The sequence below is a fragment of the Suricata suricatta genome, chromosome 8 (genome assembly GCF_006229205.1).
Source record: "Suricata suricatta isolate VVHF042 chromosome 8, meerkat_22Aug2017_6uvM2_HiC, whole genome shotgun sequence".
Lineage (NCBI taxonomy): Eukaryota > Metazoa > Chordata > Mammalia > Carnivora > Herpestidae > Suricata > Suricata suricatta.
In genome coordinates, this window is record NC_043707.1 from 32,270,201 (window position 1) to 32,292,951 (window position 22,751).

The 22,751-nt window shown below is 41.6% G+C and overlaps 1 protein-coding gene across 1 annotated transcript; it reads right to left on the minus strand.

Annotated features, from left to right (window-relative positions):
* Positions 1-804: 804 nt before the first annotated feature.
* On the minus strand, positions 805-22,464 carry ARPC1A (actin related protein 2/3 complex subunit 1A). Its single transcript, XM_029947078.1, has 6 exons — positions 22,328-22,464; positions 17,544-17,636; positions 12,783-12,887; positions 6,278-6,500; positions 3,714-3,821; positions 805-1,160 (listed from the first exon to the last, which is right to left on the minus strand). Exons 2-6 carry the CDS (start codon positions 17,605-17,607, stop codon positions 944-946), a joined length of 717 nt encoding a protein of 238 aa, XP_029802938.1. The 5' UTR covers positions 17,608-17,636; positions 22,328-22,464; the 3' UTR covers positions 805-943.
* Between the last annotated feature and the right edge of the window lie 287 nt (positions 22,465-22,751).

The following is a 22,751-nucleotide window of genomic DNA, read 5'->3' on the forward strand; positions in this document are numbered from 1 at the left end:
GTCCGACTCTTGATTTTGGCTCAGGTCATGATTTCATGGTTTGTGAATTCAAGCCCCAAATCGGGCTCTGCACTGACAGCACGGAGCCTGCTTGGGATTCTCTCTCTCTCTCCCTGGCTCCCTGCCCCTCCACTGCTTTCTCTCTCTCTTGAAATAAAACAAACTCCACCCCCAAAACCCACAATTCAATCCAGTTAGGATTGAATTCCTCTCTGAAATGTCACTTTGTTGTCACCAAGTGGCAGATGGAGGCGGAGTCACCTGATGTGAGCAGCTGTCAGCACACAGCAACAAGTGAGGAAACCTTTAAAGGTGGGTAACCTTTAGCTGCCAATAAAAAAGAATTCACCAGGAAAGACAAAGACTCCTAAGGGGAAGGGATTCCAATCATCTCTGTCCCTCCAACATGATGAGCAGATTCAAATTCTGACGTCTGACAAGGTGCCTGGTGCCCTCCCCGAGGCTGGGCAGGTGCCTCACTCACAAATGAGTCACTGTAATTCGGGTTCTGCCAGCACACTCCAGAGGAAGTGGCACCGGGGTTTTAAGTATTACTGGATGGAGCCCAGTAAGTAAGACTACACAGTAAGAACTTACCTCCTACTTCAGGCTGGTGGAGGACACTTATGTGTTGTAAGGAATCCACAGTACCCGACTAACCTGCCCATGTGAAGGAGCACTGAAGAACAGCAGGCCAGGAGGGGCCTTCAGAGCAATCACCATCACTACCTCCATTCAGAGGTGTTTCTGGAAATGAGACCTAACTCTTTGAAATTTCCCCAAATGGACAATCTAAATGTGTGTCTGGGACTTCAAAGGGCCCTGTGGTTCTGGGTCAGAATTTTTGCTCACATCCTGAACTTTGCACCCAGGGAAGAACTGCCTCGGCCCAGCTGCTGAGAGATCCCAACCCACTCCCTAACTCCGAACAAAAGGCAGATACTCACTGCACGCTTTTTGAGGCATCGGCAACGGATACGGTGCTGTCATGGCTGACCCAGGCCAGGCGGCTCCCGCTGGCAGAGAAGCTGACCCCATGCACCCAGCCACCAGTGCCACTGCCACCAAACTCTGACATCAGCTGACCAAAAGGCATCTTGCTGCCCCATGGTGTACTGGCTGGCTTTTCATCCACTTCTTTAATGTAGGCAGAAAACACTCTGTAGTTTAAGAGGCCAGAAGGAAGAACAAAGTAGATGAAAATACGTGTATAAAGAAACAGGCCACAGGCAGCTGCTGTAAGGGGTCTCAGGATGCAGAGATTTATCCTTGAAAAGCAAAACATGACAGACGAAGTCACATACACAAATCTCTTCAGACAAGAATGACTGCAAGGGCCGCCTGCGAGCCCATCAAAGTCTGGCAAGATGTACACGCTCAATCAAAGACCTACAATGTGGCAGGCGCTGCCTCTGCCGTAGGGGTGCAGTTCTAGAAGTAATGAACACAAAGGCCCTTCCCTCCCAGAAGTGCGGAGTTCTGGGGGAGGATCCTGCTGTTACGCCGCCCCCTCGCACACGGCAGACCCTGCTGAGCACAGCACTCCTTCCTGCGTGCCAGGAAGCCCACACAGCCCAACGGCAGGAGAGACTATTTGCCTCGCTGCAATAAGTTAGTGGTGTGAACCCATTTACTGTAAGGGACGCCCAAGGAGGAAGCCATGGGAGGCCGGCTCCCCCTCCTGCTATCCGGAGGGCGGGCCTCACACGGCCCTGGGCTCCCTGTCCTGTTTCTGCGGCAAGTATGGTCTAGGTTGAAGGAAGGTGTTTTCCAGCCGCTCAGCAGCCTCTCTCTTGAATTCCATGCAGTTGTGTGTGAGGAGGTTTCGATGCAGCGTTGGGAAGCAGGAGGATAAAGAGAGGCTGGGAACCCCCCCACAATCCTGTTTCTACTTCGTAGAGCCTCTCAAGAACTTAAGAAATTTTGGACCTACAGACTCTCTAAAATAATCTGGGTATTTCCCCCCAAATGACAATGACAGTAGCACCTCTGGAAGAGGCGGAGCACTAGGGAGGCGAAGGGCACAGGGAGATATCTGTAAGTTACAGATCTTTTTATTGAGTAGAGCTGACACACAATTTTACATTAGCTTCAGGCATACATCACAGTGATTCAACTTCTCCATACTTTATGCCATGCTCAGTGCTGGTGCAGCTGGCATCTGTCACCATGAACCGCTCTTGCAGCATCGCTGACCATATTCCCTGTCATTCCCGTGACTCACTTTGTAACTGGAAGCCTGTACCTCCCTCTCCCCTTCACCCATTGTGCCATCCCCCACTCCCTTCCCTCTGGCAGCCATTAGTTTGATCTCCGTTTTTAAGGGACTGAGACTGCAGGACTGAGAATGTGAATCCTGAGAAGCGTTGGGCTGGACACCAGCATCACAACGGCCACTGCTTTAGCCGTCAGAGACCAGGACACAACAGGTGGTTCTCAGTCCCCAACTCAAGAGAGCGACCGGAACAGGCTCTTACCCACAGGACCACATGTCAAAGCAAAGTTTATTTCTGATAATTAATATTAAAAAAGAATTGGTAACGTATTCTCACAGAGTGTTTAGACAAGCCTGAAAACCCAGATGGTACGGATCATTCAGTTCCATCTTCTAAGGGAGCTGGAATGACTCTGGGTAACACGTCACAGACAACAAAACTCCTGAATTCTCCTTGAGAATGTCTATGCATCTTTGCTGTTACCCTGACTCTTAACTAGAAACCAACCGTTTTTTCCCCCAAAGAACCAATATTTTTCCAGAGAGTGTGCCTTGACACCCCTGTACCCCCTACCCTCAGCCAAATTCCCACACACATCTTAAAAAACCAACAAACCAACTAAAAAAAACCCTTGGATAGTCTTGCATCTAAATCACTAGTCAGGTGTTCTGGAAATTCTCCAGAGCCTCCTAAAGAAAGATGCATGCCGTCTCCCCACCCAGCATACAGTCAACATGCAGAAACATTTATTTGCTTTTCTTTTGACTAAGAGAAGAAAGCCTTCTTGATAAAGAAGAACTTTAAAAAGCAATTATACTGTATGATCCTTAAAGCCTTAGCAAAATGGCTGTGTTTCTTTTGGCCTCCCACAAACAACAAATAAAAAAGCTTTAACTGAAAAGGAACAGCTCGGTAATAACTCAGCAGTGCACTGTTCAGCTATGTGTTGTTAGTTTTAGCCTCGCTCTGGAATCTGCCAAGTCTCTGCCTGGGTTATGAAACGAGAAATAATACTGTAGTCCGAGGGCCACTAGATCTCTGCTCCAAACACGGTGCTCTGCTCACGGTGAACTTCTGGGGCCCCGCTCTCATCTCCCCCCTACTGCGCCTCCAAGTCCACTTCCTTCTATCTCAGTGATCTCTGCTGCTTGCTCTTCTAGATCACAAGCTCCGCTCGTCTCTGAGTCCCTCGCAGTGCCTAGCACAGCACCTTGCAAAGTAAAGAAACCTTAAAAATATGTGAAAGACAGGGGTGCCTGGGTGGCTCAGTCAGTTAAGCATCTGACTTCAGCTCAGGTCATGATCTCATGGTTTTTGAGTTTGAGCCCCACATCGGGCCCTGCACTGACAGTGCAAAGCTTGCTTGGAATTCTTTCTCTCTCTCTGCTCCTACCCCACTTGGGTTCTCTCTCTCAAAAATAAACTTAAAAAAAGCTATATGTGAAAGATGAACAATGAACAGATCAATTCTGCCTACATATTCTCATTTGTTCCCACCTGCATTTGAAATCACACGATCCTGCTGCCAGCAAAACATTGTTGGGATGCCAATCCAAGCTGAGGACTGTGGAGCGAATGGGCTTTTTAATGTGCTTGCTGACCCACCTGCAAAAGGAGAAAATCCAGTTGTTTATCCACACATCAAGCAACAGCTCCCAAAGCTCCTACAAATGTGAGTCAGGTGAAACATAGGCGGCTACCAGTTCTTCCACCAGAGACCAGAAAGGAGAGAGGGAAAAGAGCCATAGATGGTGCTTTCGGTTCTGTCAGGACATTTTCATCAGAGCAGCCCCTTCTGAGCCTTCCTTGGCTATCAGGGGATCCCCGTTAGTAACTATATTTATGGATTAACTCTGGATATGGCCCGATGGAGTTTCAGATTACATGTGACCTTAACCTTTCAAATAAAAATTGTGGTTTGAATTACTTAAACTTTTATGATAAATATTTAGTGACTTGTTATTTCATTTTGGGTTAAGTTTGGTTTGTAAAATACCTTAATTTCTTTTCTAAGCCTCTGTGAAGCTGCAAATTCTTTTTTCTTCCACAGAGAAATCACAACCAAGAAAATCACAACCTCTCGTTGGAAGTTCTAATTCTCTAGCTCCACTCCAAGGATATTTATGTCTGAGATCAGTCATTAGTCTGGCTTAGCTAATTCAATTTCTGCTCCTAAACTGCTGCTTAAAAACGAATCATGTTCTACTGTTTAAGAGTTAAGACTGGGGGAGACTGGGTGGCTGATACTCCGTTAAGCATCCAACTCTTTAAAAATAAACATTAATAAAAAAACCTTCTAAGCATTTGACTCTTGATTTCGGCTCATCTGTGAGATCGAGCCCTGTGTCAGGCTCGTGCTTTCAGAACAGAGTCTGCTTGAGCTTCTCTCTCTCTCTGCTCTCTGCCTCTCACCTGCTCATGCTCTCTCTCAAAATAAACTTAAAAAAATAAAAATAGTAAGAGTTGAAAGACTGAATATCAAACCAAACGCCCATCTTTAAACGCCAAATTACCTTTTTAACAGACGCTTAGGAACCTGTATGAAAATTTTCATTCTGAAAAATAGACAACCTTTTGATGTCCTTATAATGCAGTTTTATTTTAAAGACTTTTAGATATTATTTAAAAATATTCATATCATTCCTATGAAATGTTGTTCTATAGCCAAGAAACGCCTCTGAACATACAGTTTGTTCAAATGACAATACCTTGCAATACAGTACAGCCCAATTTACCTATATTTGAAACTATTTTTCAGTGAATAAAGATGTAAGCAATCACTGAGGTTGAAGGTTACCTAAAAAGGAAAAGTTTTTCTTATCTATTCATTACAGTGAGTCTTCTAAGTGATTTTTGGCAGGCAACATTTTGTTAGACTTATTTTTACATGTACTTGAAAGAAAATGCAGGTCTTAAATTCATAATTGGATCACAGCAAATTCAGACTTTCTTTTCAAAGAATCAAAATTCCTGAGATTTCACTAAATTACAAAACGTAATAAAATCCATCTCTTTCACTGTTTCAGCAGAAAGCAAATAACACTAACACAAAGAGAAATGTGTACTCTGCTATTTTTAGTGCAAATAGAACCACTGCCAGATTCGTACTAAATGACAACTCCAGGTTGAAGGCTAGCTTCCTCCCTTTCTGAATGCATGCCAGATAGAGCACAGCTCTTTTCTTATCAAAGTGGGAAGGAACAGTTAAAATAAGTTACTTAGCCATAAAATCAATCTCAGTATTTTGAGTGGCTCAGCTATAAGTGATTTATACAAAAAGTATAACAGGCTGATCATAGTTCCAAGATTCTGGTCAACTTTTACTTCAACAGCTTAAATGAGTAAAATATCATACCAAGACAAAGATTTGGTTAGCAAATAAATTTTTAAAAAATTCTTAATGTTTATTTTTGAGAGACAGAGCACAAACAGGAAAGGGGCGAAAACAGAGGGGGACACAAAATCAGCAGCGGCTCCAAGCTCTGAGCTGTCAGCACAGAGCCTGACACAGGCCTTGAATCCACAAACCAGGAGATCACGAACTGAGCTGAAGTTGGATGCTTAACTGATTGAGCCACCCAGGAACTCTGGTTAGCAAATAAATTTTAAAAAAAAGGAGAACACTGTCATCAACACTGTCATCTGTAGGAATCTTAAGATATTTTAAGTAGACAGAGATAGTGAGGAAAAAATTATTCCTCAGGTCATGGGAATTGAGATCTAAAGTTTATGATTTTCCTGTTAGAGTAAGAAAACAGTTTGGACAGCACAGAATGAGGAGAGCCGCACCTTACAGAACATACCAGTTATGAGATCAGAACATAGGGCCACAGATCTGTATCGATGTGAGAAAGATGTGAGATTTGACTCAATGTGCATGCAAGAAGGAAAAATGCTCAGAGGGAATGGAGATTTTCAGAGGGAAAAAAACATCTCCAGATGATCAAACACTGACGTTATAGATAAGCCTTCACCCAGGGCCTCATGAAGTCATCAAAAACACAGTGGTCCAAAGGTATAATTCCACAGACAGAAATAAAAAACACTCCGCTGTTGCTCACCAGTCATTTTCAGACTCAAAGTAACAAACAGAGATGAGTCGTGCTCCACTTCCCACAGCAAATTTGTTCTCTAGCGGGGACCACTTGACAAAAGTCGCTGCACGATTAATTCTCAGGATCACCAGGGTTGGCTTCCAGACACCATCTTTCTGACTCCAGACATAGGCATTGCGGTCTGCCCCACAAGTGACGATGCGGTCGCTCTTGGGAGCCCAGTCGATACCTGCAAGTGAGGCGTGGTGTCATCTGCACTGTCCGGCCCACGACAAGAGCCATGAGACAGCCAGGCAGGCAGTGCCACCGCAAGTCCCCCATCAATGGTCCTGATCATCACCTTACACACAAGGGCAAGGCTTCTCTGCAAAGTTCTGCAACTCGGGACCCTCCACAAGGCCAGGCAGGACAGAGCTATTTCGGAACTGTGGAGGGCAAAATACTGAGGAGCATTCCTCTACCCGTTCAGTTTCCTCGAGTGATTTGGTTTGAAGACCTTCTTCCTTCCCACTTTATTAGATATTTGGGGGGGGGGGGGTTAAAGTACCTTTATTCATTCATTAACAGACCTCACTCCATGATATTAACTGCAAGTCTGTTATGAGATATTTAAATAAAACAACATCAGGGCTAATTAAAATAATCTTCAGTAAATAGAAAAATATAAATTGGATTTATTATACATAGTCTTTTGAGAATCACTGTCATTTAAACTAACTTAAATGATACAGGTTCTGGAGAGTCCTTGAGTATCTCTGCATCTAAAAGAAAAAGGTCTAAATATGTATCTGAATGTAATATTTATTCTTCATATTTGACCAAACCTTTACTTAACTGGTGGTTCTGTGAAGGATCCCAAAGTCAAGATCAGTTTGTTATATACCAAGAGTAAAATCTGCTATGACTAAATCATTTTGTAGTTACTTGATGACGTATTTCCTGTAAATATTCCACATTGAAGGTATTATTGGAAGTGAAGGAAGTTATTACTAATAAATTATTATAGGTATCTCCCTAAAAATTAATTAACATTCATAATATGTATATGGAAAAAAGATGACTATAAGTCAGTCTCCACTGGTCATAACTCACAGTGACTTTAGTTGTATAAAGAGTTCTTAGGGCACCTGGGTGGCTCAGTCGGTTGGGCATCTTGACTTCAGCTGAGGTCAGGATTTCAGGTTCGTGGGTTCGAGCCCTGTGTTGGGCTCTGTGCTGACAGCTAGCTCAGAGCCTGCTTCGGATTCTGTGTCTCCCTCTCTCTCTGCCCCTCCCCTGCTCATACTGTCTCTCTCTCAAAAATAAGTAAAACATTAAAAAAAAAAAAAAAGAAAGAGTTCTTTCATTCATGCACCTATTCACCTACAGGAAGTGTATGCTGAATTATTTGCACTAGTGAGGAGAAAGCAATGTGGGGGAGTATATTCTAAGTGATGTGCATTTGGATTGTAAATCTATTCATTATAGAAGTTTTACAACCCTCTTTACCAGATACAAAATTTTATTTTTAATTACAAACACAATATCCACACATTGTTATAAAACCACCACCACAAAGGGACACGCAGGAAGTCAATAAAGCCCATTCTTATTACGTCCATATACATTTCTCCCCCAAAACGATATTAATATTATGGCAAACATTTTTTCTGCTTTTTATAAATTGGCACCAGTTAGGGATTATTTTAGAATACTGATTTTATCATCATAATTTCCCAAACATCCCAATGTTGAATGTTTTGTTAGTTTCCAATCATGTATTAAAACAGATTAACACTGGAATAAATATTCAGGAACATACCTTTTTGTTCCGGTTAAAGTGACCTATGATAAACTCCCCAAAATGTAATGCAAAATATTGTTATTTTTATGAATGTCTTGTTTACTTTTTAAGTTTACTTACTAAAAAAATTTTTTTTAATGTTTATTTATTTTTGAGAGACAGAGCATGAGCAGGGGAAGGGCAGAGAGAGGAGACACAGACTCTGAAGCAGGCTCCAGGCTCTGAGCTGTCAGCACAGAGCCCGAAGTGGGGCTCAAACTCACGAACTGCAAGATCATAACCTGAGCCAAAGCCGGCCACTTAACCGACTGAGCCACCCAGGTGCCCCTTAAGTTTACTTATTTTTGAGAGAGAGAGAGACAGAAAGAGAGAGAGAGAGAGACAGAGTGTGAGTGGGGGAGGGGCAGAGAGCGAAGGAGACACAGAATCTGAAGCAGCTCCAGGCTCTGAGCTGACAGCACAGAGCCCAACACATGTTCAAACTCAGGAACCACGAGATCATGATGTAAGCCGAAGACAGCAGCTTAACTGACTGAGCCACCAGGTGCCCCTGGTGTTCCTAATTTGATTACAAGCTAATTTGAAACTACTGCGGTGGGCAGACCCTAGGGAAATGCTCTCCCTGGAGGTGTGGGCAGAACCGTGACTTGCTTCTAACCAATGGAATATTGGAAAGGTGATAAGATGTACATTAGTGAACAAGATTACATAAGGGCGTGGCACCCGTCATGAATCTTACAGCTGCGAGGACATGAATTCTACCACCAACAACCAGAAGGAGCTAGGAAGTGGATCCTTCCCTGGTCAAGCCTCTGATGAGAACTCATCCCTGGCTGACACCCTGATTACAACTTGTGAGACCCTAAGCAGGGGTCCCAGATAAGCCACGCCCAGGCTCTTGACCACAAAAACTGTGAGATAATATACGTGTTTAGGTTAAGCTAAGTGTTTGTTACACAGAAACAGAAAACAAATATATGCTCTAACATCCAGAATACTGCCTTGTAATGAGAAAGCTCAGTGATTTGTTATGATTTGACAATCTAAAATTTCACTCCTTATTCCATATGATCACTACTCTAATTAAACACACATGTTTCATAAGAACTCTTGAGGTGCTTAAGCATGAGGTGCTTAAAAAAAAAAAATCCACAAGGGCGCCTGGATGGCTCAGTCAGTTAAGTGGCCAACTCTTGATATCAGCTCAGGTCATGATTTCACATGTCATGGGTTAAAGCCCTGTGAGTGCAGAGCCTGCTTGGTATTCCCTCTCTCCCTCTTTCTCTTTGCTCCTCCCCCACTCGCACACACATGGACTGTCTCTCAAAAATAAACAAACATTAAAAAAAAACTTGCAGAAACAAATTCCAGAACTCTGATATGTCTTTGATGTTAACCATCTTTTTCTCTGGAGTATTGACTGGTCTTTTTTCTTCTAGAAAGCTTCAGAAGATTTTTTTTTTTCTGTAGTTACTATCTTTCTGAGAAAATATGTTTGATCCCTGGTCTCTTGCCACAGAGTTATATTTAGATTTTCCCAGCAACAGTTTTTTCAGATCTTAAAAAAAGGTCATTTGAGCATTTGGATGAAAACAGGACCAAGTTCAAAGTATTCCCAAAGAGAAGCAGGGGAGGAAAAGAACATCACTAAATATTTCACTTTTTTGGCTAATTCTTTGATCTTTCACCTTAGCCCTTTCTCACTTAAAAGTACTTCCCAATGCTAAAATTCCAATTTAAAGTATGAGTGTCCTTATTTCTAGGCCATAAGGCCACTGGCAAAGGGACTTAAAGAAAGAAAATAGGCCAAAACTAATAGAAATAAGGTCATGGGAAAGCAACAGCAACAAAAATAGAAATTACACATTCTGTCTTTCGTGCTGGTTCAGCAGTCCAGTCAGCTGGCCCCTGCTGCTCACTACCACCATACACAAGTCACTTACAGGCAAGAAGGGATGATCACTAGTTTTTGCTGGGAAACCAATGTAAAGGGTCAAAGAAGGTCAAAACATGCTGTTTCTCTCTGATTGCAGGGGTGGGGGGAGGGTATCTTTAAGCCAGTTAGTACGTTGGAAGATTAGAGGCAAAATTCCAGGGTCACGATTAGGAAAAAAAAATCACTATCAGTCGCTTTGCTGCTCATTAAGAGCAAATGTCGTTGAAAAGAGAGGGAAAATCCAAGACTTCACTGAGAAATTTGTAATTGAAAAATTATCAAGAATAAGTTTTGGTGTGCTTGACCAAAGTGTTCAAAGCAAGATGTTGAATCAACTTGGCCAGAAAATGTATAAAGAAAAAATTATAGGAGTAAAATTCAAGGAACAAGAGTTGTTTCTGAGCACAACAGTAAGTGAATATGTTCTTTTAAAAATAGCCAGATACTGGGGTGCCTGGGTGGCTCAGTCAGTTAAGCGTCTGACTTCATGATCTCATGGTTTGTGGGTTTGAGCCCCACGTCAGACTCTGTGCTGACAATGTGGAGCCTGCTTGGGATTCTCTTTCTCTCTCTCAAAATAAATAAATAAACTTAAGGAAAAAAAAAAAAGAATGGTATTTCAATTAAAAAGAATTTTTTTCTCAGGGGTGCTTGGGTGGCTGGCTCAGGTGATTAAGCGTCTGAATTCAGCTCAGGTCATGATCTCACAGTTCGTGGGTTCAAGTCCCCCATTAGGCTCTGTGCTGACAACTCAGAGCCTGGAGCCTGTTTTAGATTCTGTGTCTCCTCTCTCTCCGCTCCTCCCACACTCATGCTCTGTCTCTCTCTCAAAAATAAATAAAAACATTAAAATTAAAAAAAAACTAGCCAGGTATCACTTAACAACAAAGCAATTTATTCTCTTGAAATTTGGTATCAGGTTTTGGTTCACTAAATTCTGAAAACCATTACAGAAATTCTCCATATTTTTACCTCTTATTTGACAGTTGCTTAATGAGACTCAGCACTGCCCTGCTTGCCACTGTTATCCATCAATTCACCACGAGTTTTTGTCAAAGATGAAAGCCAATGTTCACCAGGAATCTGCCTCAGAGCCAAGGCTCTAAGATTCAGTCTTCTATAAACCAACAAGAAAACGATAAAAACGCAACGGACGTTCATTACTCAGGAGTAATGGACAGTCAAGTGTGAGAAACCCAGATGGCCAACAAACTTCTGAAAATACGCTCAGTTTCTATCAATCAGAAAAATGCAACTTCTAGAGATACCACCTCTCACTCATCAGCCTGACCGTATCCAGTACGTATGGGATGCTGGACAGTAAGCACTCCCATACAGGGCTGTGGGCGGGAAGACAATGTGATGAGGCCCAGCAAAGGTGAGGAGGTGCACACTCCTGCATATAAGGCTTCCATAAACACTCACGTGTGTACAAAGAGATCTGCACAGGAATGCTCAATTTAGCACTTTAACACAGTAAGGAAAACTGGGAACAACCTAAATGGTCTTCAATGGAGAACAGTCAATAAATGAGGTATGAAATGTTAAACAGCAGTTAAAAGGAATAAACTTGATCAACACAGAGCTCAGGAACAACGTGGGATGCAAAAGCAAGCTGCAGGAGATGTGCAACATGCCATTCATGTAGCATTGAAAATAGTAGCCTATAGTACTAAATTTGTATTCTTACAAATATGTATAGATGTATGTAAAAGTACTAAAAATAAACTAAGACAATGTCATACCAAATTATAGACTACTTTTGGGGGATGGGAACAGGATAGAACTGGTGGATAAGAGGGGACTGTATCATTATCTTGAATGCCACCCCCAATTATTAAACTTTTGTTTCCACAGTTTTCTGGCCCAGGAAAAAAGACACACAGTTGTTAATTTTAGGTGTGGCAATGTGGGTGTTTGTTATATTGCTCTTTGTCCTTTTCAGTATTTTGGAATGTCTTCCTCCCCACCACAGACAACATACAGAAAGCGTCTAAAAGACATTGTGGCCCCTCAGCACTTGGTGACACAGTGTGGCTTACTTTTTCTCAGTTGACGGGCCATCTAGTTTTCCTTTCACATCTCATTACCTAATCTAAGCTCTTCAGTCCTCAGAGAAGGATCAGTGTTTTCCAGAACACAAGTACAGTGATGTGTATCAGCCAGGCTAAAAGAAGCACTTAAAAACTGGTATCATGGGGCACCTGGGTGGCTCAGTCAGTTAAGCCTCTGACTTCAGCCCAGGTCATGATCTCATGGTTTGTGGGTTCGAGCCCCACATCGGGTTCTGTGCTGATGGCTCAGAATCTGGAACCTGCTTCAGATACTGTGTCTCCCTCTCTCTGTGCCCCTTTCCCAACTCTCTGTCAAAAGTAAATACACATAAAAGAAAAAAAAAATCAGAATTATGATATTTTCTCAAATTTTCTAACGAAAACTCTGTAAATGTTGCACAGCTTTAAATATTACGGCAGACTTAATTTATCAGCTTCTTTGTTTAAATGGAAAAGCACTAGGGGCTCCTAGTGGCTCAGTCGGTTCAGCATCCAACTTGGGCTCTGGTCATGATCTAACGGGTTCGTGAGTTCAAGCCCCATGTTGGGCTCTGTGCTGACAACTTAGAGCCTGGCACCTGCTTCAGATTCTGTGTTTCCCTCTCTCTCTGCCCCTCCCCAGCTTACCCTCTGTCTCTCACTCTCTCTCAAAAATTAATACACATTAAAAAAAATATTTTTAATGGAAAAGCACTCAATTTGCAAGTCTCTCACTAAGCTCACGGATGTCTCCCTTACCTGTGATGTGTCCATTGTGCTCCTTGAGTTCATGAGCCTTCATCCACTGGCTCCCATTCTTCTTATAGATGTGGACTTCGTGATTGTTGGGGCTAAGAGCAATCTCTGGAGGAGAAAAAAACAAGAGTTAACTTGAAATTGTCACCAAAAAAGAGGTATGTTACAGCTGACATTTTTTTAAAGATTATTTTTTTAAGTACTCTCTACCCCCAACATGGGGCTCAACCTCACACCCCCAAGATCAAAAAGTCACATGATAACTGACTAAGCCAGCCCTGCTTAAGGTGAGCTCAAGCCCTGCTTTGGGTGAGCCTTGCTTCTCTCTCCTCTCCCTCCTTCTCCCTCCCTCCCTCTCTCTCTCCCCTTCCCCCCCCCTTTCTAAAAAAAAAAAAAAAAAAAGTTCCCAATATTCACCCCTGAAAAATTCCTTTTATTATTTTTACCTCTACTTGGACCCAGTATTTTAAAATGTTTTGTAGAGGGGCACCTATGTGGCTCAGTTGGTTAAGCATCCGACTTCAGCTTAGGCCATAATCTCACGGTTTGTGAGTTGATCCCCGCATTGGGCTCTGTGCTGTGCTGACAGCTCAGAGCCTGGAGCCTGCTTGAGATTCTGTGTCTCCCTCTCTCTCTGCCCCTCCCCTGCTTGTGCTCTCACGTGCTCTCTCCCTCTCAAAAATAAACATTAAAAAATGCTTTGTACAAAAACTTAATTTAAAAGTTCATTTTATCAGAGACATACAATTATTAAGTAAAGATTCTAACCAGTAAGAATTAAACAATGTTATCACACTTAGCTGATACAATTTTAGTCCAGAGTAAAGATATTTGACATTTTAGTTCACCTGTCCACCATTATTAGCAATAAATACTTACACTCTATTAGAATTTCCAAAACACTGCAAATAGTTCATAGGTTCTCACTGGTATTATGAACCCAGGTTGGAACCATTAGTTTATCAAAAAAAACTTGACTATGCTCATAAAACACATCAAAGCTCTTGTTTACAATAAATCACAATATAAATCACAAAATTCTGTTTTCAAGAAAAATCTCTTGGACCAATCTGAAACATTAAGAATATACATATTTATGACAAATTTCTTTTGAACTTATACTGATTTCCCCCTTTCTAGTTTATTCATTAAAAAGACCCCCAAAACACTAATTTCTTAAAATTAAAATTAGGATCTATGACTCAAATGTTAGATCAGTTTTTAACTAGTTCCCCCTTCTATTACATTACTTTTTCTTCCCTCCTTAGGAAAGTTGTATCTGTTTATAGATGCATCTGTGGAACCGAATAAATACCTACGACTTTAAGTCTCACACTTAAAATCCTAAGACTTTAAGTATTTTCTAGAAACCAAATATATATTTCTCTAAATTTCTAAAATGCTCACAGGGATTTCAAAAGCCAAATCTAAATCTGAAAAATGCTACAAATTTCAAACTATAATATGAAAATTTTGACTTAATATATTAAATTTATTAAGTAGTTTAAATGGGGACAATCCTAACCTTCTTTTTTTAAATGTTTATTTTCAAAGAGAAAGGGAGGAATGGAGAGAGAGAGAGAATGATTGGTTAGGCACAGAGAGAGGGACAGAGGAAAGAGAATCACAAGCAGGCTCTGCACTGTCAGCACAGAGCCTGATGTGGGGCTCGAACTCTACCTGAGCCAAAATCAAGAGTTGGACACTTAACAGACAGAGCCACGCATGTGACTTGAGGGCAACCATAACTTTCTATTAAAAATAACTGGAGGGGCACCTGGGTGGCTGTGGTGGTTAAATGTCTTGACTTCAGCTCAGGTCACAATCTCACAGTTTATGGGTTCAAGCCCCGCATCAGGCTCTGCCCTGCCTCTCTCTCAAAAGTAAACTTAATAAAATTATTTTTAAAAATATAAAAATAAAAATAACTGGAAATACTCCAAAAACCCATTTTTTACATGGGAAGGTGGAGACAGAAGACATAGGAAACTCAGCTATAAGTATCTGTTAGATGATCACAAAAAAGAAGCTCTAGAATCACCATCCTGTCATATTACATAGTAAATTAAAAAAAAAATTTTATGTTTGAGTGATTGAAAGTAATCGCTATCAAAATGTCAGCTGCCTTCTTTGCAGAAATTATTTATTTATTTATTTTTATGTTTTTTATTTATTTTTGAGAGACAGAGAGAGAGAGAGAGAGGGAAACACAGAATCCGGAGACAGGCTTCAGGCTCTAAGCTAGCTCTTAGCACAGAGCCCAACACAGGGGTCAAACCCACAAACCGTGAGATCATGACCTGAGCTGAAGCCGACCACTTAACAGACTGAGCCACCCAGGCACCCCTCAGAAATTAAGCTGATCCTTAAATTCATATGGAAATGCAAGGGACCTAGAAGAGCCAAAAGAAGCTTGAGAAGGAAGTACAAAGTTGGGAACTCACACTTACCAGTTTCAAAACTTAGTATAAAGCTACAGATCAATGAAACAGAATTGAGAACCCAATAAAACTTCACATTTACAGTCGACTGATTATCAACAAAGGTACCATGACAATTCAGCAGGGAGAGAAGAGTCTTCAACAAACGCTGTTGGGACAACTAGATATCCACAGGCAAAAGGATGAAGTTGGGCTCCTACTTTGTGCCTTATACAAAAATTAACTTGAAGTGGATGCAAGATGTAACTATAAGAACTAAAGCTCTAAGACTCTAAGAAGGAAACATACATCTTTGTGACCCTGAATTAAATGGTTTCTTAGATACAACAGCAAATGCATACACAACAAAAGAAAAATTAGATAAATTGGACTTTTTCAAAATTAAAAACTTTGGTGCTTCAAAGGAATGAAGAAAGAAAAGACAACCCACAGAATGGGAGATATTTGTAAAATATCTCATATGGGCCTTGTATCAAGAGTATACAAAGAACTCTCACAACTCAATAATAAAAAGACCAATAACCCAATATGAAAAAACGGGCAAAGGATCTGAAGAGACATTTTTCCAAAGAAGATACATAAAAAGCCAATTAGCATGTGAAAAGATGCTCAATATCATTAGTCATCAGGGAAATACAAATCTAAACTACAATAAGATACTACTTTATACCTACTAGGATATAGTGAGTCCAGGGCTATAATGAAAAAGACAGATAACAACAAGTGTTGACAAGGATGCAGAGAAACTGGAACTTTCATTACTACCAGTGAGAATGTAAAATGGTGCGGCTGCTTTGAAAAAAAGTCTGGCAACTTCCCAAAATGCTCAAAATAGTTACCATATATGACCCAGAAATTCAACTCCTAGGTATACCCTCAAGAGAACTGAAAACATACGTCCACAGGGGCACCTGGGTGGCTCAGTCAGCTTAGTATCCAACTTTGGCTCAGGTCACGATCTCAGAGTTTGTGGTTCGAGCCCCACATCGGGCTCTGTGCTGTCAGCTCAGAGCCTGAAGCCTGCTTCAGATTCTGTGTCTCCCTCTCTCTGACTCTCCCCCATTTGCTCTCTGTCTCTCCCTTTCTCAAAAATAAATAAAAACACTGAAAAAATTTTTAAGGAAAATATATGTCCCCATAAAAACTGGTAACTGAATGTTCACAGCAGCATTAGTCATAATAGCCAAAAAGGGGAAACAACTAAAATGTCCACCAACTGATGAATAAACCGATGAAAATATGGTAGGTCTATAAAATATTATCCAGTAATCCTACTTGGTACAACATGGATAAACCTTGAAAACATTATGGTGAGAGAAGCTAGGTGCAAAAAGCAACACATTATAGGATTCCACTCATATGAAATGTCCAGAATATGCAAATCAACAGAGACAGAGTGGCTTAAATTGTTAAGACCAGAAGTTGTGAGGAAAACTGGGAGTAACTGCTAATGGGTACAGAGCTTCTTTTTGGAGTGACAGAAAATATTCTGAAACTAGACAGCGGTATTATTGCATCACTCTATGAATACAGTATTAAAACCTGCTGGCCTGATCCTTTAAAAAGGGTGAATTTTGTTATGTGAATTGTATTTCAATAAAGCTTTATTTTAAAAAAGATAGCTATAGAATATAACTTTTCTGTCTCCCTGTCTCTGCCCCTCTCCTGCTTGTGCATGTGCATGTACTCTCTCCCCCTCTCTCAAAATAAATAAACTTAAAAAAAAATTCATGGGCACACCACTACGCTTCTGACTCTGTTTTTAGGATTTTTTTTTTTTTTTGCCTCTTTCTAACATACTGTCTGTCACTTTGCTTGCTGTATTGTGCCTACTTGTAAGAGTCTTCTCCATCCCTTTCTAGCTGGTTGCAGAAACTCAAGCTTATTACAAATAATATGGTAAATACTAACTAATACTACTCTTAGTACATCAGGAGTAAACTATATGTCTCTGTAATAGCTTATATCGAGGTCCTAGTATTTTGACTAAATATTGGATGAGCATGGTGTTACTCGACAACCATTCCAGACATTGGGTTATTAGGGCCTCAGATATAAACCATCCTCCAGCTGGTACTGGATAAGGAGACAGAAGGTTTGGATGCTAGCAATGGCTCTGACATTAACCACTGGAAAGCCCTTCCAACACTCTGGGCCTCGCTTTCTCTCTCTATAAACCAAACAACTGACCTAATTTCCTTCTGAATCTATGGTCATGCCCTTTCCATATGTGACACTGAAATATGTGATCCCTAAAAATGTGCCTACATATAAAAATATCAAAGACACTAAAATAAAGGAGTAAAGTTAATAGGATACTTACGGGTACGATCCCTGTTCCAGGCATGGCAGGTGATTGGCTCTAGTAAAAACTGATGCAGGGACATTATTTTTAGTGTTTTCAAAGGATAGGAAGCTGCAATAAGCAACAGAAAAAAGCATTTAAAATGGCAGGCAACGCATATTTCAGTTGTTGGGGATCCCAAAATGTTTGGAATAAATAAAGCATTGTTGTCCCATTAGAAAAGAATCAATCTCAATGTCAAAACTTAATCATTTCAAAACAACAAGCACTATAACCACCAATGTAAAGGACTCTAAAACCATGGGTTAAAGATGATTGGGGGACAGGATATTCACAGTCTCAAATTATCATCCCACAGAGTACTTACTAATTTTGAAGAGAAAAACATGCCTTAACAATAAAAAATGTCTGGCAACCACTATCTTAACCAATGGATCAAACTTAGTATCATAAACAGCAGAACTTCCTGACAGGAGGTGACATGAAGTGCACACCACCACTTACAAATAGTGACCCCTTAATTTATCATCCAGATCAGAATACTTTTAAGAAAGCAAAAACAAAACGGGGTATTACTAATGCTGTGACAACAGGTCACAGGACTATCCCAGAAAACCTGCTAATATGGCCAGCCTACCTATCAAGTAGTTATGCCAAATAAATTAAATCTAAATCAAATCAAGACCCAGATCTACTTTCCAGTTTACAGGAAATAAAGGGGAGTGGAATTAGTTAAGTAGCACAAAGGTTTGAACAAACAGTTCAAACTTGATTGTAATCTACATATATATTTTTAACTTTATTTATTTTGAGAGAGACAGAGACTGTGTGAGTAGGGGAGGGACAGAGAGAGAGGGAGACAGTGAATCCCAAGCAGGCTCACCCTGCACTGTCAGCAGGAGCCTGATGTGGTGCTCCAACCCATGAATTGTGAGATCATGAGATGAACCAAAATCAAGAGTTGGTCACTTAACCAAATGATCCACTCAGGTGCCCTTATTGTAATCTATATTTTTAAAACAGCCATAACAGACATATTTTGTCCAACAATGAAAATATCAATTTTATTCTATATTACATAACAATATGGAGTTATTTCCAATTTCTTAATTATGATAACTGCCCTTAGATAGGAGCATGTTCTAACTCTTAGAAGATAAAGAACGAAGTATTTGGGGATGAAGTGTCACAGTGTCTTCTGTAATTATTTTCAATGGCTCAGGACAACAAGTTGTTATTTAAAGAGCAAATGTGGCAAAATGTTAACAACTGGTGAGTCTACACAAAGGGTATATTATACAGGTGTTCATTACATTGCTTTTTTACTGAAAATGAAAAGCAGGAATCTGTGTGACACATCATTAAGTTAAAAATCAAATAAAATTTCCTACTTTATAGACACCCAAATCTAGATCCACCAAGGAGGCAACATCTGAAATAGAGAATTTTTCTTTTTTTTAAAAGCAGCCAGATCCTCTTCCGCTTTATCATTTCTAAGAGGCACTCACACAACACTCTGACTGTTCACCTAGGGTGGATACTGAAATGTAAGGTAAGAATTCAGATGCAAATAGGAAATGAATGGAAAGGACCGCAGAAGGTTAGGAAGTGAACAATGAAAGTTCAGCAGACAAAGCAGAAATCAATCTCAGTGGAAAGCAGAAAAAAATGCCTGTTAACTGTTGTAAAGGAATCCAAAGGTCAAAAAGAGATTAAGTGCACCTTTAAATAAAACATCTTGATCTTGAACTGGCAGAGAAATGTCAGTGTTTCACATTCTATTCTAAAGTGAAGATATTTAGGTCGCGGACTTTACTCTCATATGTCCTAGAAAGCAAACTGCAAGTTACAAGTAAAGAAAAAGCCTCTAACTGAAAATTAAAAAAAAATGTTTTAGATGAATTCAAATGAGGATGTTTATGTGTTTTTTTATAACATAAACTTCCAGATGCTTACCGCGTGATTCTCTATTCTGGTATCAACCCATCACCACAGGTTTTACTCATAGTTACTCAAAATAACATACCATGTCACAAATATCTCTTAATTAAAAACAATTTAGTTCAAGAGCCATAATTTATAGGCTTATTTGTTAATTAACAAAATTGGCCTACAAATAATAATTCAATGTGAATATCTACATACATTACAATAACATATTTCATGTATAGTTAAAAAAGAACAGTTGCAAAGATTTTCTCATGCTTCAACTCACCCAACATGGGGCTCGAACTTACAACCCTGAGATCGAGTGTTGCATGCTGCACTGACTGAGCCAGCCAGCTGCCCCTCAATTCAGTTTTTTAGGCAAAATAGCAAAAAGAGGTAAACATTTACATAACAGCATAATTACTTCTAAAATTGCATTTCTAAATTTGTTATACATTCAAGTTCCATATTTGGACATACACTCAGACCTGTACTTCAGTTACAATCACGTGGGTAGTTTAAATTTGCAGGGTAAGACAATACTCTTGTTACATTCATAAGACACCCAGTAAACAGTCTGTATTCATCAAAGTCAGTGAATGCTGGAAAATAACTGCTTGAATTTTGTACCAAGAAAAACACAGCTTCTGCCACAGGCTGATAATTCTAATTCTAAACTGTGATTAATATTTAAGTGAAATCTGAAAGGCTTTGTCTTAAAGAGAGTAGAGAGGAGGAAAAGGGACCAAAAAAAGGTGGTGACATTAAATTTAACAAGCTTGTATCGATAATCTTTAATTGTACACCCCTGAGAGAAAAACCATTTATGATTTATAGCACACTTCCAGGCACTCCCCCTACAACACACCTCCTTTCTTCACCTATCACTTTGAGTACAAAGTCATCCTAATGTTTGGTTGCCACGGACTCTGGAGCCAAGGGGACCTGGGTTTGAATCTGGGATTGGGCACATACGAACTATGAGACCATGGGCAGGTCACTTTAACATCTCTAAATCTAATTTTTTCTTCATATGTAATATTGACATATTAGTGACATCCCAAATCCCAAGGCTGATGGCGTGAGAATTAAATGACATACTGTGTGAAAACACCTAGTAAAAAGCCTAGCCCAAAATAGATGCTAAGTTAGTTCCTTCCATCTCTAAAAGTACACACTGGTTAGTATCCTCTGTACTTGGAAATGTCTACATACATTTCGAATTCTTGGCCCTGAAGCCTGTAAGTATTTATACAGTGAAAATTTCAGTTCCCTGTTGAGGGTCAAGTTTTTAACACTGTGATTCATCCAGTTTCTAATTACTCTCATTACCCAACCCAGCGATACCAGGTACTCCAACAAGGTCACCACACCCTCCACGAGGTTCAGAGACGAGGTTTCAATGCCAGGCACCAGCCTTACCAGCAGATCATTTTAAACTTCTTCATGGAGAATGTTTCAGCACAGGATTGGTTAACTAGATTAAAACACTGCCACTCTTCCTCCAAGTTAAGTGTTTTATTTTTCCAAAATACTTCCCACCTTTCATTATGGTAACTGGATGAATTAACCTTGGAAGCTCTCTAAATAAATACTCTGGTAGGAAGCAGCCAATTACACCCCTAGCACGGCAAAAACACCCTCCAGACTGATAGCCTCTCCGTCTTTCTTAGATACCTGAAAAACCCAGGACCCACCAGAAATCAAAAGGTGAGAAAAAACTGATTTAAAAAAAAGGGGTGGGGGAGGCAGAGAACCAGGGTAACTTAGGTAATTTAGACAATGCAGCTGAAGTGGATAAAAGTAGGTGAGCATTTCCTTCACGTTCCATAGCTGCCGGATGAGAACAGATGGCTTTATAATCAAGGATTCTAAGCCACAATCTATTACCATGCCTACCATGTTCCCAGCAGTGTAGTAAGTACACGGACGGAAACATAAATAAATCTGACACTTTTCTGGTCCTCAAGTCTGCGGGGAGAGGCGGGTAGCAAAGGAAGGGAAGATAGGAATGCACAGAATGCCCAGGACAGCACCTACCCTCTGGGCCAGGAACTATTCTGGGCAATTGATGCAAATAAACTCACTTGATCCTCAAAGAAAGAAAACTCTGAGAAGCTCACTACTGTAGGTTAGGAAACGCGGACTCAGAGAAGCAATCTTCCCAGGGTCCCCCTCCACCCAACGAAAAGGGGTGGTGCTGAGATCGGAATTCTGGCCGCCCTACTGGAGGGGCAGGAATGTGAAAGGTGCTACAGAAAAGGTCCCACGGAGCGAGCAGGAGGAGCGAGTCTGTGCACTACTGATTTAAGAGAAGGCGGCACTCGGGTGGGGGAATCTTAAAAGAACTCGGAGGAAGGTCTTTTTCTCGAGTTCGGGAGGCTCCCCCAAGAACTGAAAGGCTGACGGCTGCCCTAGAAAGGACCCGAACATTCCAGGGTCGCCCACGGCGTGGTGCAGTACCTATTCTAGACGCTGAAGAGAGCAACGGTTCGTCGTGACGCTCGACGAGGGGGGAGATGATCTCATTTACTACAATTTCACAGATTGTGATAAATGCCCATAATAGAGGTGTAAATAGGGTTACGGAAGCGCAGGAGGAGACGCTAATTCTGGCTCTGGAAGAGGTCTGGAGCTGGAGAACCTACAGAGATGCGAGGTGTGGGAACCCCACGGGCTCGCCCGGCCCCACCGAGATCCGGGATCCCCCGCCCCCTCCGGAGGCCGGGCCAGGAGACCCGGCCCGCCCCTCAGCCTGTGGGCCCCGCGGCCTAAGCCCCCGCCTCACCGCCCCCGCGGGTTCAAGAACGTCCCGTGTGAGGCTGGGCCAGTGGAGGCCAACAGGGCCAGGAGCTCGCCCTGCTGTCCCTTACCTGGGATCGGGGCAGTCCGGACCGGCTCGGAGCGGAGAATTCGCGGACTCTGGTCAGTCGACGCGAACAGGCTCCGGCTGGCGCGGGCGGAGGACCGGGGCCCAGAGGGAGCGGCTGACAGATCCCGGAAATGGCTACAGCGCCTGCGCTGCACGTCCGCCAGGCAGTCTGCGCACGCGCGCAGCTTGGGCGCGCGCCGCCGTGGTCCAGAGCGGATGCAGCGGGGGAGGGTCTGGCGTCTAAGCGGGACCCTCTGCTCACGGTGTTCCACAGCGGCTCCAAGGTGGTGGCTAAGCAGCGTGGATGTCTTCTTTCTAGCCTCAAAAAGTTTCCTCAGGCTCGTGGGCCGCAGTGTGGAGCGTTGGCGCTTTCACAGTAGTTTTGTCAGGAAATGGATTAGTGAGAACTGAGGCCTTTTCAAGCC